The 12,209-nt window shown below is 38.3% G+C and overlaps 1 protein-coding gene and 2 long non-coding RNA genes across 8 annotated transcripts; 1 reads left to right on the top strand and 2 right to left on the bottom strand.

Annotated features, from left to right (window-relative positions):
* Nucleotides 1-761: 761 nt before the first annotated feature.
* Nucleotides 762-2,099, bottom strand: LOC121052985 (hydroxyproline O-galactosyltransferase HPGT1-like). 5 transcript variants are annotated; one of them, XR_005810460.1, is made up of 4 exons: nucleotides 2,066-2,099; nucleotides 1,418-1,489; nucleotides 1,195-1,307; nucleotides 762-1,089 (listed from the first exon to the last, which is right to left on the bottom strand). XR_005810460.1 is itself a non-coding variant. In XM_040519242.1 (4 exons), exons 1-4 carry the CDS (start codon nucleotides 2,083-2,085, stop codon nucleotides 1,009-1,011), a joined length of 234 nt encoding a protein of 77 aa, XP_040375176.1. In that variant the 5' UTR covers nucleotides 2,086-2,093; the 3' UTR covers nucleotides 762-1,008. The 5 variants fall into 5 exon arrangements, 2 of the variants coding, with proteins under 2 accessions (XP_040375176.1, XP_040375175.1); XR_005810461.1 differs by lacking the exon at nucleotides 2,066-2,099 and adding an exon at nucleotides 2,049-2,059 and having other exon boundaries at nucleotides 1,470-1,489; XM_040519242.1 differs by having other exon boundaries at nucleotides 1,470-1,489; nucleotides 2,066-2,093.
* A 94-nt stretch (nucleotides 2,100-2,193) lies between these two features.
* Nucleotides 2,194-9,461, bottom strand: LOC121052986. Its single transcript, XR_005810463.1, has 3 exons — nucleotides 9,206-9,461; nucleotides 8,497-8,700; nucleotides 2,194-2,287 (listed from the first exon to the last, which is right to left on the bottom strand). It is a non-coding gene; the product is annotated as an uncharacterized LOC121052986 (long non-coding RNA).
* LOC112196247 lies at nucleotides 2,866-6,375 on the top strand. Of its 2 annotated transcripts, XR_005810462.1 has the most exons (3): nucleotides 2,866-3,331; nucleotides 3,429-3,665; nucleotides 5,762-6,375. It is a non-coding gene; the product is annotated as an uncharacterized LOC112196247 (long non-coding RNA). The 2 variants fall into 2 exon arrangements; XR_002935056.2 differs by lacking the exon at nucleotides 2,866-3,331 and having other exon boundaries at nucleotides 3,389-3,665.
* Nucleotides 9,462-12,209: the final 2,748 nt, after the last annotated feature.

Below are 12,209 nucleotides of genomic sequence, written 5' to 3'. Positions count from 1 at the left end.
CACAGTTAAAAACTGTAGTTTGATTCATTTGTTGTCCTAGTGCGGTCACGTTTCCGAATTTGTTATGTGTTTGACTCTAAACAAAACCCCAAACTCCAAATTTCTGTTATGTTTAAGTTGTATTATTGTTGTTCTACTCTGATTGTAAAGAATTGCTCTTGGGCTTCACATATGATAGTTGCCATAATTCTGTCTTAATTCTAGGTTTGCCATGTTGTGGTGCACACTATTGTGATGTATATTCTGAGTTAAATATCGACAATTGCATGGTGCTACAGATAAACATAACAATGTTTTTAATGTACAAGCTCTAGATCTGTGTGCTTGTTTATCTCGTGAGGAGGAAGATTGAGAAATTCGTGTTTTTGTTTCTGTCTCATGAAATCATAATTAACTTGCAAACAATTAAGAGTTTTGGTATGGTAATATCAGCTAGGGTTCTCAGGGTTCCAGAAGGTAATTGGTTTAGGTATCCCAGTATCAATGCATATGATGCTATCCTTAATTGGCCAAGGATTCATCAAAATGAAGAGGAACTTGGGGCACAAAGAGGAATACGAATACAAGAATGTACCAATCTTGACCATCATTCCAAAAATGAGTACATATTTTCAAAGGAAATCCAAAATTTTTACTGCTCTGAATAAAGAATAACCCAACGCGAATCAACATGCTACAAAAGAAATGTGTGATTATGTTGCAATTAGAACACCCTCTATCTACAAAAGAAATGTGTGATTATGTTGCAATTAGAACACCCTCTATATATTACACTGTAAAATTTGCAGTTACTAAACCTATAAAGCTATACCGACTGCCTTCTCTAGGCATGGTTTGTTGAAATCCCTTCTTTCCTATCTGCAGTGTACTGTAATGGGAACAAAGCTACTTCACCTACGGGTAAGACACTTGGAATAAATTCTCAATCACAGCGATCATTTTTCCTCAATCTTCATACTCTACATTGTGTAGGCTGCAAACATCTCACAGATATGAATCCAATGTCTTTTAAACCATCTCCCTGCATCTGGTTTTACTTTGATCCACCACCTCAAAGAAAATCAAATCACACACCAGCACAAATGGCTCCTGTAACAAAAAAACACCTTAAGAAGTAAATCAACTGAATCGGCGCAGGCTGGCACCAAATTTTATATAGTAACTTATGTATGTGTGTGAGGGAGAGAGACAGACCTCCTGTCCAAGAGGAGCAGCAAAACTTGGCGTCATTAAGATGTTTAACATCAAGCCTAATAAACCAAGATTCGACACCGACATCATCATGGGCATAGGTACAGAGAATATCTCTGCAGAACAACTCACAGAATTCAAGTTAGTGCTATGCACAGTGATAAATGAAGGAACTAGTTTATCAAAAAGAATTCAGACCAAAAATAGTTTAGCGGAAGGAAGACACCTATTTATTCAAACAAATTTGGCCAGACCTTGAGCAATGTCATACATCTCACCTGAAGCATGGCGAAAATATCTGTTGGATGCAGAAACATAATTTCAGTATAACATCTCCAAGATTAGGCATGAAATGCATGGCTGTAAATCTGTGACTCATACCATTAGATTAGGCATATTTTATGTCAAGATGTGATTATTATATGTAGTTGGCAGGATCTCTGAAGATTTAACAAACCAAGAGTGGTTCCTGAACTTGATAAAATTTTGTCGGTTGTTCTTGCTATGAGAATACAGAAAACAGATATGTATCAAACTGTCTAAAATGGAATGTATGTGCATAAACCTCCAAGGGCTGGCATAGCTTCATGAGATATGCAAAATGAAACCTATTACCAAGCAAATTTACAAAGACTATTTTTACAGAAACTACATATCTTCGAACTGATACATCGGATGTTCTACTAATCTACCCAACAAGATATAACTAATAATTTATAGCTTCTATGAATTTCAGTCCAAGTGAATTGCTCCCATTAGTTAAACATTTGATTATAATTCTTTGATAAGAAATTACAAGTAATCAGGATATAATCTACTTTCAATTAAATGATGAAATAAGTTGAAGTACAACTTACGATTTTTTATCACCAACCTTCCACCATTCTGGTTCATACCACTTTTGACTCCCGTCAAAACACCAGCAAGCAATAATATGAGACATAAAAAGATCATGAAATTCTTAAGATTGTTAACACTTGTTTATGAAGTTCTAGACTATACTCACGGCTCAGAGAAAACCTCGCCTGACTTCATGCACCCAATATAAACACGAGGCATTTGTCTAAATGAGTTGCAAGTGTAGCTCCCAGAACATCTGTGCAAAACAAAAAAGAAGAAGAAGAAGAAGATAAATCATAAGGAGCCATCTGCAGTGTAAATATATGCCAATGAGAAAGATTGAAGGGGGCTCTTAACGCAATTCACTCAGAGAGATTGAAGGGGGCTGTAGTGTATTTTCCCCTTTTAGTTTGATAAAGCCAAACTGGATTTGTTTGAGAAGTTTCTAGTTATTCAAGGAACAAATTGAGTGAAGCCCCTTTTACAAAACCAATGTTCAGATTCTCAAGCATTTGGTTAAGCAAGTGAAGCCAACCATTGGCATCCCCAGCAATCAACTCTTGAACAAATGCTACTGATGACTCACATCAACTAGGTCACTACTAGAAATCTGTTCATAGACATCGCATGTTTTAAATCGGTCAGACTTGCCCACGATGTAAATAAGTAATCTAACATCGTTTTACGAAAATATCGATTTAAATGTATATCATTAACATCGGTTCTTAAAATGACCGGTGTTAAAAGTTTTGTTTGAAAATTTGCGGGAACCTATTTTTGCAAAAACCGCTAAGTCTTTAAGTGAAATGAGGAAGCGGGTACTAAAACTCAAAACTTTCACACTTAGAAAAAAATTTGCGCCCGACCCCAAAACTGAAACAGAAAACCCTAGCGAGACTCCTTCATTCTAAACTCACCCCAAATTGGATCTCCTCCCAAACTCAACCTCCATTCTGGACCTTAAGCTTACTCGAACTCGATCGCCGCCATTCTAGAGCTCCTCATTGCTTCCTTCTTATACGTCCTCGGCTTCTTTGGCATCGACTCCGTCCAGTCCGTCATCTTACACGCCTCCCACTACGACGGTGACGACGTCCTCATCAACTCCCGCTGCTGCCCTCCCCCTGCCAAACCCAAATTCGATTTCTTCTGCTTGAGGGATTCGAGTTGATTTTGCTTCCTCCAAAACCCTTTTCAACTCTTCACAGTTCGCCCTCCAAAGCGTTTTGTCTGAGCTCGTTGAAGGACAAGGTTTATAGGATCTTCTGCAGGGAAAAGCGAAAGCTCACCGGTAGAAAGGGTAAGCTTCGTGATACTTCGCTTTTCTTTTAAGCTCTATCGTGAACTGGATTTTTCGATTTCTGATTTCAGATTTGTTTGGAATCGTTCGGTTGTAGAGAAACTGTATTGGAACTATGTCTCTGTCTCTGAACACCACCATCATCCTCATCCCTGTCTCTGAACACTTGCCTCCATACAAACACCACCCCCCCCTCCATTTCTTGGCCACCGTGCTCCAATTCCAATCCCCCCAGTTTTTGTTTTGTTGTTGTTATTATTATTATTATTATCACAATATTAAGCTCCACATTAGGACAGCCATGACAGGCAAGGAAATCCTCCACAAGATGAAGGTATGGTTACAAAGTTGGACTCTTTTTCATCCGTGACGTATTTCCCTTCATGGGTTTGAACAATCTTCATATGGGTGGTTCTCTATTTGATTACAGCAACACCCATGTTGGCTAAAGTCTTCTACTTGTAGATCCTTGTATGTGGTGATTGAGAATAGCCCATTTGTCTAAATTGGGTGCTGCAACTTCTTTGCTGTGTGTGTTTCTGTCCTTTTCGTAGTTCTAATTTTAGATCTGGAAGTCCACTCTGGATTGTTGATAGTTTGGGTTTATGGATGTTGCAGGAGGTTTTGTTGATGTGTCAAAAGTCAAAACCCCACTTTTGCTTTTGTTTTTGCTACTTTCAGTTGATGAGGTTGTAGGAGTAATACCCTTTCTATGTACTAGACAAGTCAATTTCGTAAGTAATGTTTAGTGGAAGATCTAGTTGTTGCCTGGAAGTTTAGTGTTTTGATCAAATATATGAAGAATAATAAAAAGAGTACCAGAGCCAAGACTAGCATATTTAAAAAGAATATGATGCATTTAGAGTTTCTAGCTTTGATTAATTGCTGGGAGAGGGTGGCAGGGTTTGAGTTCTGAACTTCTGATTATAATTAAGTTCAAGTATTTGGTTGCTTTGTCAGGAATGTGATATTTCCCATTGAATTGGTTAAAACTACTAATATTCTAGTTCTGCTTTTGGATAGCTATTATAAATGTTTGTATATTGGATACGGTCAAGGGTATTTGTGATTCAGATGCTTGATATTTGAGATATGTGAACCCATTGGAAGTCTTTGAGTTTTGATTGTTAATCTCATACTTTTCTTTTTCAAATAAGATACTATATAGTGATAGAAAGGTGAAACCTTCTGCACTTGATTAATTATCTGATAGCTCCTCTGTCAGAACAGTCAAAGTTGAGGTTCACAGCATGAACTTGCTCTGGCAGTTCTATATGGCAGAAGTTAATAATCTTGAACACTGCAAAGTTTTGCAGCCAATAGCTTGTCTCCTAGCAGAAGTTACAACCACTTTCTTAAGATGTTTGATTCTAAGACTTGGTCTAAACTAGTTTTGTAATCTAATTATTAGCGCCATAAGTATTGACGACTGAATCTATGATATATAAACATATGGACCTGCATTATATGAATTGACTCTGAAATCTAAATCAAGGATGCTTTTGACACTTCCCTTCTTCTGCAACATACCTTCCTCTGGTAACTTCCTCTCGCCTTTCCCTTGGATGATGGTGGTAAACAACCTATAAAGGTAGGATGCTGACCTGAAGTTGATGGGCATGCTTGTTAGATGTATTCTTGTTGGAGTCACTTTTCTTCCTTCCTGTTGTTCGTAACTGGCTCATCTTTTCTCAGCTAGTTTCAGGAACATAGTTGATCCCTTTGCATATAGGAACATCATTCCTATCATATTCAGATTTAGTACAATACAGTGTTTCCACTTGAGTTTTATATCTCAATAAACATCAGACTGTTCATATTTGGAAATTGAATATCAAAACCTAGCAATCTTTTGTTCTAGTATCAATTTAAGCAAGAGTGTTTTTCAGTTTGTTTTTTATTTATTAGACATTTAGACGTTTGAATGAAATAAATTGTCATGGTAGGATGCTGTAATTATACATTGCGTCAATGCCAGACAATCTATATGTTTCATTGGATTGAATGCTTTGTGATTCTGTTGCATGGTACAAAGAAATAAACTAATGCTGATGTCTTTGTTAATTTTTTTCCCTTCCTGACTGTGTTAGAAATGCATAAATCACGCTGAAGAAATAGTCTTATTATGATTTGCATCAAATCGCCAAAGTTTTTCTGCATATGTGAACTGGTTTTCGGATTAGGTTTTCTTAGATTTAAAGATTCTATAACTAGCTTCACATTTTGGAATTCGTGGACAATATGCTTTTGTGCAAGTGGGTTATTTGATGCCTTGCAATTTGAAAACTAGATTCCCCTAATATGAAGTTTTTGCTTTCTCTTGCTCATTTTGTACCGTTGATGTTGTTTTTTGAGCACTATCGCCCGTTGTTTGTTCATTTTTTGATTTGTTTCAGATTGAGAAACTCATTTTGAGTTTGCTTATTGCAGGAAAAAGTTTTAGGTCCATCGGACCCTGACTCTGGCAAAGGTAAGAGCAAGATGTCACATAATATATCACATGGTTACCACTTGGTAAAGGGAAAATCCCATCATGCTATGGAAGACTGTTGTTGCACAGTTTAAGCAAATTGAAGACCATGAGCTAGGACTATTTGCAATCTTTGATGGGCATTTGAGTCATGAAATTCCTTTAAAGAATGGAAACTCAATTGATTATTATTGAAGCAACAGTGCATGTGAGCATTCATAGAACCCCAAAAAAAAATAAGAATCGTAAGTTGCAGGCACTATGCTATATAATATTGGGTTGTAAACTTATGAAGGGGACAGGAGGTCAGGATACAGCTTGCAGAGAAATGCCCAGTGACCAACACCTTTTTATATTTTTCTGCATTGGGGGCTAAATATTATAACTATACTATGAATTCTTACAACCCAAAATGCTGGGAAAATTGGGGGAACTATACATATTGGATTTCTTTCACCTAAAGAGATGATTACAGTCGTATGCTCCAATCTTATTGTCTGCAATTCAACAGTATGCACTACACAGAATGACGTGATCACCTTCTCCTTGTTAGGCTGCCGGTCACGTACGAGCAACATAATACAGCTCGCTCTATGATACAGACATCGTTCCTAAGAAAATAATGTGCCAAGCTACATGTAAAAATGCCCACGAACAAACAATACTCATGGCAACTGATGTCTACAAGTGTACTGGACATCGCTTCTGGAATAGAAATCGATGCAAATATTCACATAGGTATTGTTCGACATATACTTTATTAAGCATAAAATGTGAAAATATGAAGAATTAGACATACCTAACATACAAAAATATGATGATTATAACGATTATACATCGATTTGTTTTTTAAAATCGATGTTGGTTGTTGTCTGGGACATCGGTTGAAAACGCGCTTATACTGATGTCTATACTTTTCTCTACACCCACTAAGACATCGGTCGAAAATTAGTTTAACATCGGTCCAGAACCGATGTCTATGAACAAAATTCTAGTAGTGGGTCCAGGAGAATTCGGATACCATTTGATGTTCTAACTTTCCGGAGTCTGGTTGTTACTTTATGTACTTTTTGTTTCTTTAGGGCCTCTCTAGTATACCTCCATTTTTACATATGTTGCACAACTTTTCAAATGAATATACTTGTCTCACAACATTTTAAAGTACAAAAACAATTCAAGAGAAATAGTTCCCCTTTATCAGACATTAAGCAGGGTATTGTGGGCTCAGATTCTTTGCTGATAGAGCAGAACTGAATGCAAGCAGATGTGTACCTCTAGCACATAACAAGCTTTAAATAATTCCAATTGCATTTTTCAACTGAAACTATAATTTGCAATTCTTAGAGGAATGTATTCATTTTGAAAATAATAATAGTATACAGCTTATACGATATCCAAATGAACGAAGCTAATGCAAGAATGTTTTTTAATATCAAATACTATATCAGAGTATGCTTAATCAGAAATTCAAGTAACAAAACCAAGAAAAGTACTCACTAGCCAGAAAATCCACAATTCTGAGATAGAAGGGATTGTAACAGAAAATAGGACAGGTATGCATGAGTTACTATCACTGAGAAATTATTGGAATTCTACGACAGCATACAAAAGTGGCACTTGTTATCTGCTTATAACATAATTCATTCTTTTAAGGGATACAAAGGTGGGGATTCTAGACAGACAATTCATCAATTTAGAGAATTCTAAAATAGAAACAATCAATGTCTAAGCCACCCGTTAGAATAATGAGCTGTCAATTGACCTCCAGAATCTAGGGAACTACAAATGGTTTGGGCTTTAGTTTTCTACGTGAAAAATGTCATGAACCACGTAATAATGAAAAGAAGAATGACATCCCCAGCCAATGGCAGTAAAGATTTCATCGAGAAATCTGTTCCAATATAATCCCACCAAGCAAGGAAAAGTTTTGCAACAACAGAAAGGAGAAAATTAACTTGCAATAAATCTGAGCTAAAAAAAAAAGAAGTGCAAATAATCAAAATATACTTTGCAAATCATAAGTTTAGCATCCATAACACATCTATAGGATCCAAGTTTTCACGTTCTTTTATAGATCCTGTAAAAATTTGCATCGAATTTATGTCGCATCTAATAACTAATTCACCAGATTCCAGTCATTTTGTTTCCTACCTATGAAAGCCTAATAACGATTTTCGGATAACTGCTCCTACATAAGAAATAAATCCCCAGTACCATGAGATACATCCTTCAAAACCATATTCACAGTACTTTCTTCACAGGCTCAATAAATATGGTATCTATCACTGTGTGAAACACAAGTTTGCATTCATCTGGTATAACAAATCAAGAAATATGTTCACGTCTGGAAACCCCACAGGACAATAACGCATGTGAGATGCACTAGTGCTTAGCAGTCATATGGTGTTCATGCTGATTTTGGAGACAGATGCTATAATTGTTCAATGACCCAATCAGATTGATCCTTTGTGACTAGGATAGCCTTTCAGTCACCGCTCATCTCGTGAAGTCTCGATTGAAAATACCTCTACAGTGGTGGTAACCAATAAGAAAAAGAGCCTTAGATATAGTCTCCTAATAATACACCAACTATTATCTTGTTCAAGCCACCAAGAATGTCAGCTTCTTAGAGACTCTTATTTCTCTTCACAAGTGTCATTACGGATAAATAAATTAGCCACTGATATCAATGTACCTGCACACGAGGGTTCTGAAAATCATCCATGGCAGCAGCTAATGCCGGAAGCACCCGTTGATGATATTGAACTTGCAGGTCTGGGCCCAAATCAGTAGACAACTGCCCAATTGCATTAATAGCTGCCCACCTTACACGAGGATGAGGATCTTGAAACGAGTTCAAGACCATTGCCACCACTTGCTCCAAATTTTTTATCATTACCTGGAGCAAAATTAAAAGGAATAAACTAAGGTAACTTGAATCCATTTGACTATAAGAAGAGGTATAATGCACAAAAATACTTTGCAGGTGAACTTGTGTCGTTGTTGATATAAAGTCATAATCTGTCAGTTTGTGTGTGCACATCATGCATACAGGACAATCAAAATGTGAGCAAATGAAAATGTTTCATACATGTCCAGCGTGTTACTACAAGTAGAGAAGTATATAAAAAAACACTTGGATTAGTGTTCCCATTATAATTCTACCTAGTTGTCATCACGTTGACAGAATAACATCATATGTGAAACACAATGGGGGTCTTATCACCAAGCCATATAATACAGAAAACAAGCATTTGCTACAAGTAGTGAAATATGCAAACATCTAAAAGCTGATGAGGTAACAACTATTCCTATCTTGATCCACTAACAAGTAGCCATTGGGAGTGACAATTAGTTTCCAGACAGTGCAGGATTCAATAACAAAATAAGGGCAAAATCGATACCTTAGAACAACCCTCAGCAATCTATGCAAGGGCAATCAATGCTGCATGGTGTTTCTGCCACTTGGGGGCAGGCAAATAGGCTCGGACGCGACGGGAACAATGGTATTCCCACCCAAGGAAATGGCAAGCCTATCCAAACACTCCTGCCCAACACTGCAATTACCACTCTCACCAGCATCCTCATCTTCAGTCTCGGCGGTATGCCATGAGGGATCATCCTCGATATCCGAAACCATCTTCATCAAAATGGCAAACAACCTACTTGTTTGAACCCAAAATAACATTTTTTCCTGACGAAGGGGACTCGAAGAAATCCGGGCCAATACCCGTGGCCCAAGCTATATATTTTCGATAAGTTCAGAAAATATTATTTAGAGGCTAAGTAAAGCCTACTTGAAGACTAAGCGATTTTGAGGCAAATCCGGATATTCTTCGATTCACTATTAATTATCATATATTTGGTAATTAATGGTGGTTTGTTTGGTTAATTACCAAGATCATGCAAGAGAGAACAATAACATGCCCATGCAAGTATTCATATATTCCCATACAATTAATGTGCAATGGCATATATGGAAGCATGCAATCATGCTTGATGGTGGTCAAAGAGGAATATATATATATATATATATATATATATATATATATATGATGTATGTAAGGTGGCTCATACATGTTTCAAGTAAGGAAGGTTCCCCATGCAATTAAACATGGCAACCTGCTGTCCTTTTCCACTTATATTCAAGAGTATTCATGCAATTAAATAGCATGGTGGGCCATCATCCTTCGCTACCAACAGAATGCAAGCAATTAAGTTTGCCTACATATATGGCAATTAACAGGCATGGTGGACGTACAATAGTTTGGTCAGAAGCATGCAATCACCTTGCTTGCAATCATCAAGGATTATTATATAATATATGTAATCTTGTGGTACGTATATATTGGTTCATTGCATGGCAAAGGGTCAATTAAGGTGAATTCCTTTGTTGCATGGAAAAAGACAGTACGTGGCTAACATATGAGACATATAAAGTGTATGCAATTAAAGACTATTGCATGAAGATACGAGTGCTCGCGAAGAAATATATTTGCAGTTAATGCATATCCTACAGTCCGCGCGCGACCAAGAGGAAGATTACGTCTAGGACTCCAAAAGGTAATTAACCCTGCCTAGAAAATTGCTACAACAGAGTTAATCTTTGATTATGACAGATATCAAAACTATTCAGTGTTTTGATTTGATTCAAGGCCAATAACTGTGGCCTAAAATATAGTATTTAATTCCTATTTGGAAAGTGAATCTACAAGCAGCCTATATATAGAGGCTAAAGACGATACAGAAAAACCTCTCTAAAATCAATCAATCCCAGCAATTACAAAGCCTCCCCGGAGCAAACCTTCAACCTCGTTGAAACCCGGTGACCGCACGCCAGTTCTAGTCTCCCAGCGAGCCGACTGTCAGCATCACCAGATCAACCCGGCGACCGTGCTTCTAGTCCTAGTCTCCTCGCGAGCCGACTGCCAGTCCTACTGCCACCGATACAACCAGCGAAGCAAGGGTAACGCCCTCGCAACCCAGCGAAGCTAAAGTCACGCTTTAGCAAAACCTGTGCTTTCTCCAAACTTCCCAGTGATTGCTCTGCTCAGCCTACAACGTTGAGTATCGATTCGGTGACGCGAAGAGATCACATCCAAAGTCCTTATCCGTAAGGCAAGAAGTCCTTTCTCGGAAGGCTAGAGAAGAACCTTGTGGCGAGGTTGGTGCTCTCCTCGTCCACAAACGCTTGAAGAAGAAGTCAGGTCAAGGGACTCCCCCGACGACTGCACCCCATGGTGCTGGCACGCATGCGCACACGCTCAAAAGAGACAGTTTGCACACCAACTGGTTTTGGAGCAGAACATTTTGGCACACCTGGTGGGACCACGCTAGAGTCTTTTGTGATCATTGAGATGGTAGGGGAAAATCTTTACCAAATGAAATTCCTAAAGTGAAAAGATGGCCAGTGTTACCACCAATGGCTACACTACGACAAGAGAGGCTTTCGTTCTGAAGCCTATTCCAGAGGAAGCGACCTCCGAGGTAAGGTTCGCGATCATCATGGAGAATATCGAAAATCATCACAAGAAGATAACACTGATTTTGACAGGGAAACCGCGAAGACAAATCAGCTCGTACGCGAACTGGACGAGCGTATCGCCGAAAGGACTGAGGATACCAAGCGACAAAAGCAAGTCATGGAGGCCATCGCGAACCAAAACAAGCAGACCTCATCGGAGTTCACGACCTTGCGCAAAGAAGGTTCCAGCTTGGTTACTCAAGTCAATTCGCATCAAAGTGAATTGGAAAGTCAAAAATCTGCACGCAAGGAGTTTGTTTCTGAGACTAACTTGCCTATAGGTGGCAATCAACCTAAAGGACTCACTGGTGAGTCACAGCCTTACATAGAGGCTGTGCATGGAGAAGATGATCCACGAGATTGTTCTTCTGACAATACAATTGTCTCTGAACAAATATCTAATTTCTCCACTGATCAAGCCAAATACGTGGCTATTGATCAGATACATAGGGGGCAAGATTCTACCCATGTTCACTCCTCTGATCATCCATAGGGCCTTCACGAATTGATAAAAGTAAACAAGAGCCAAGAAGTGAGTAAACATGGTCTAGGGGACCAACTGGCTATTTACAACAGAGAGGGCCCACTAGATGGACTTATTCAACAAGCTACTGACCTATGTGAAGCACATGGCCAAGAAGATGACGAAGGTGGCCATCATATTGCTCAAATACAAGGCCATGACAATCAATATGGTTGTCAATTAAGAATTGTTCCCAGCCAACCTATTTGTGGCTTTCTTCATGGCACATATATTCAACAGCCAAGCTATGGCTTTGATATATGTGGAAGATATATTCGCATCCCAAACTTCGAGAATGGCCAAACTCAATATTCAAATGGCCGGTTTATCATAGTGGGAGGTGAATTGACATATCATCAGT

Source organism: Rosa chinensis, chromosome 4 (assembly GCF_002994745.2).
Source record: "Rosa chinensis cultivar Old Blush chromosome 4, RchiOBHm-V2, whole genome shotgun sequence".
NCBI lineage: Eukaryota > Viridiplantae > Streptophyta > Magnoliopsida > Rosales > Rosaceae > Rosa > Rosa chinensis.
Note: the sequence above shows the minus strand (reverse complement) of the source record. Positions and strands in the feature narration are given on the sequence as shown.

Coding starts and splice junctions, on each gene's coding strand:
- LOC121052985 (XM_040519241.1), bottom strand. CDS start 1,570: ATGAGTCACAGATTTACAGCCATGCATTTCATGCCTAATCTTGGAGAT. Junction 1,308..1,469: donor ATATTTTCGCCATGCTTCAG/GTGAGATGTATG, acceptor GTTGTTCTGCAG/AGATATTCTCTGTACCTATG. Junction 1,090..1,194: donor CTGCTCCTCTTGGACAGGAG/GTCTGTCTCTCT, acceptor TTTTTGTTACAG/GAGCCATTTGTGCTGGTGTG.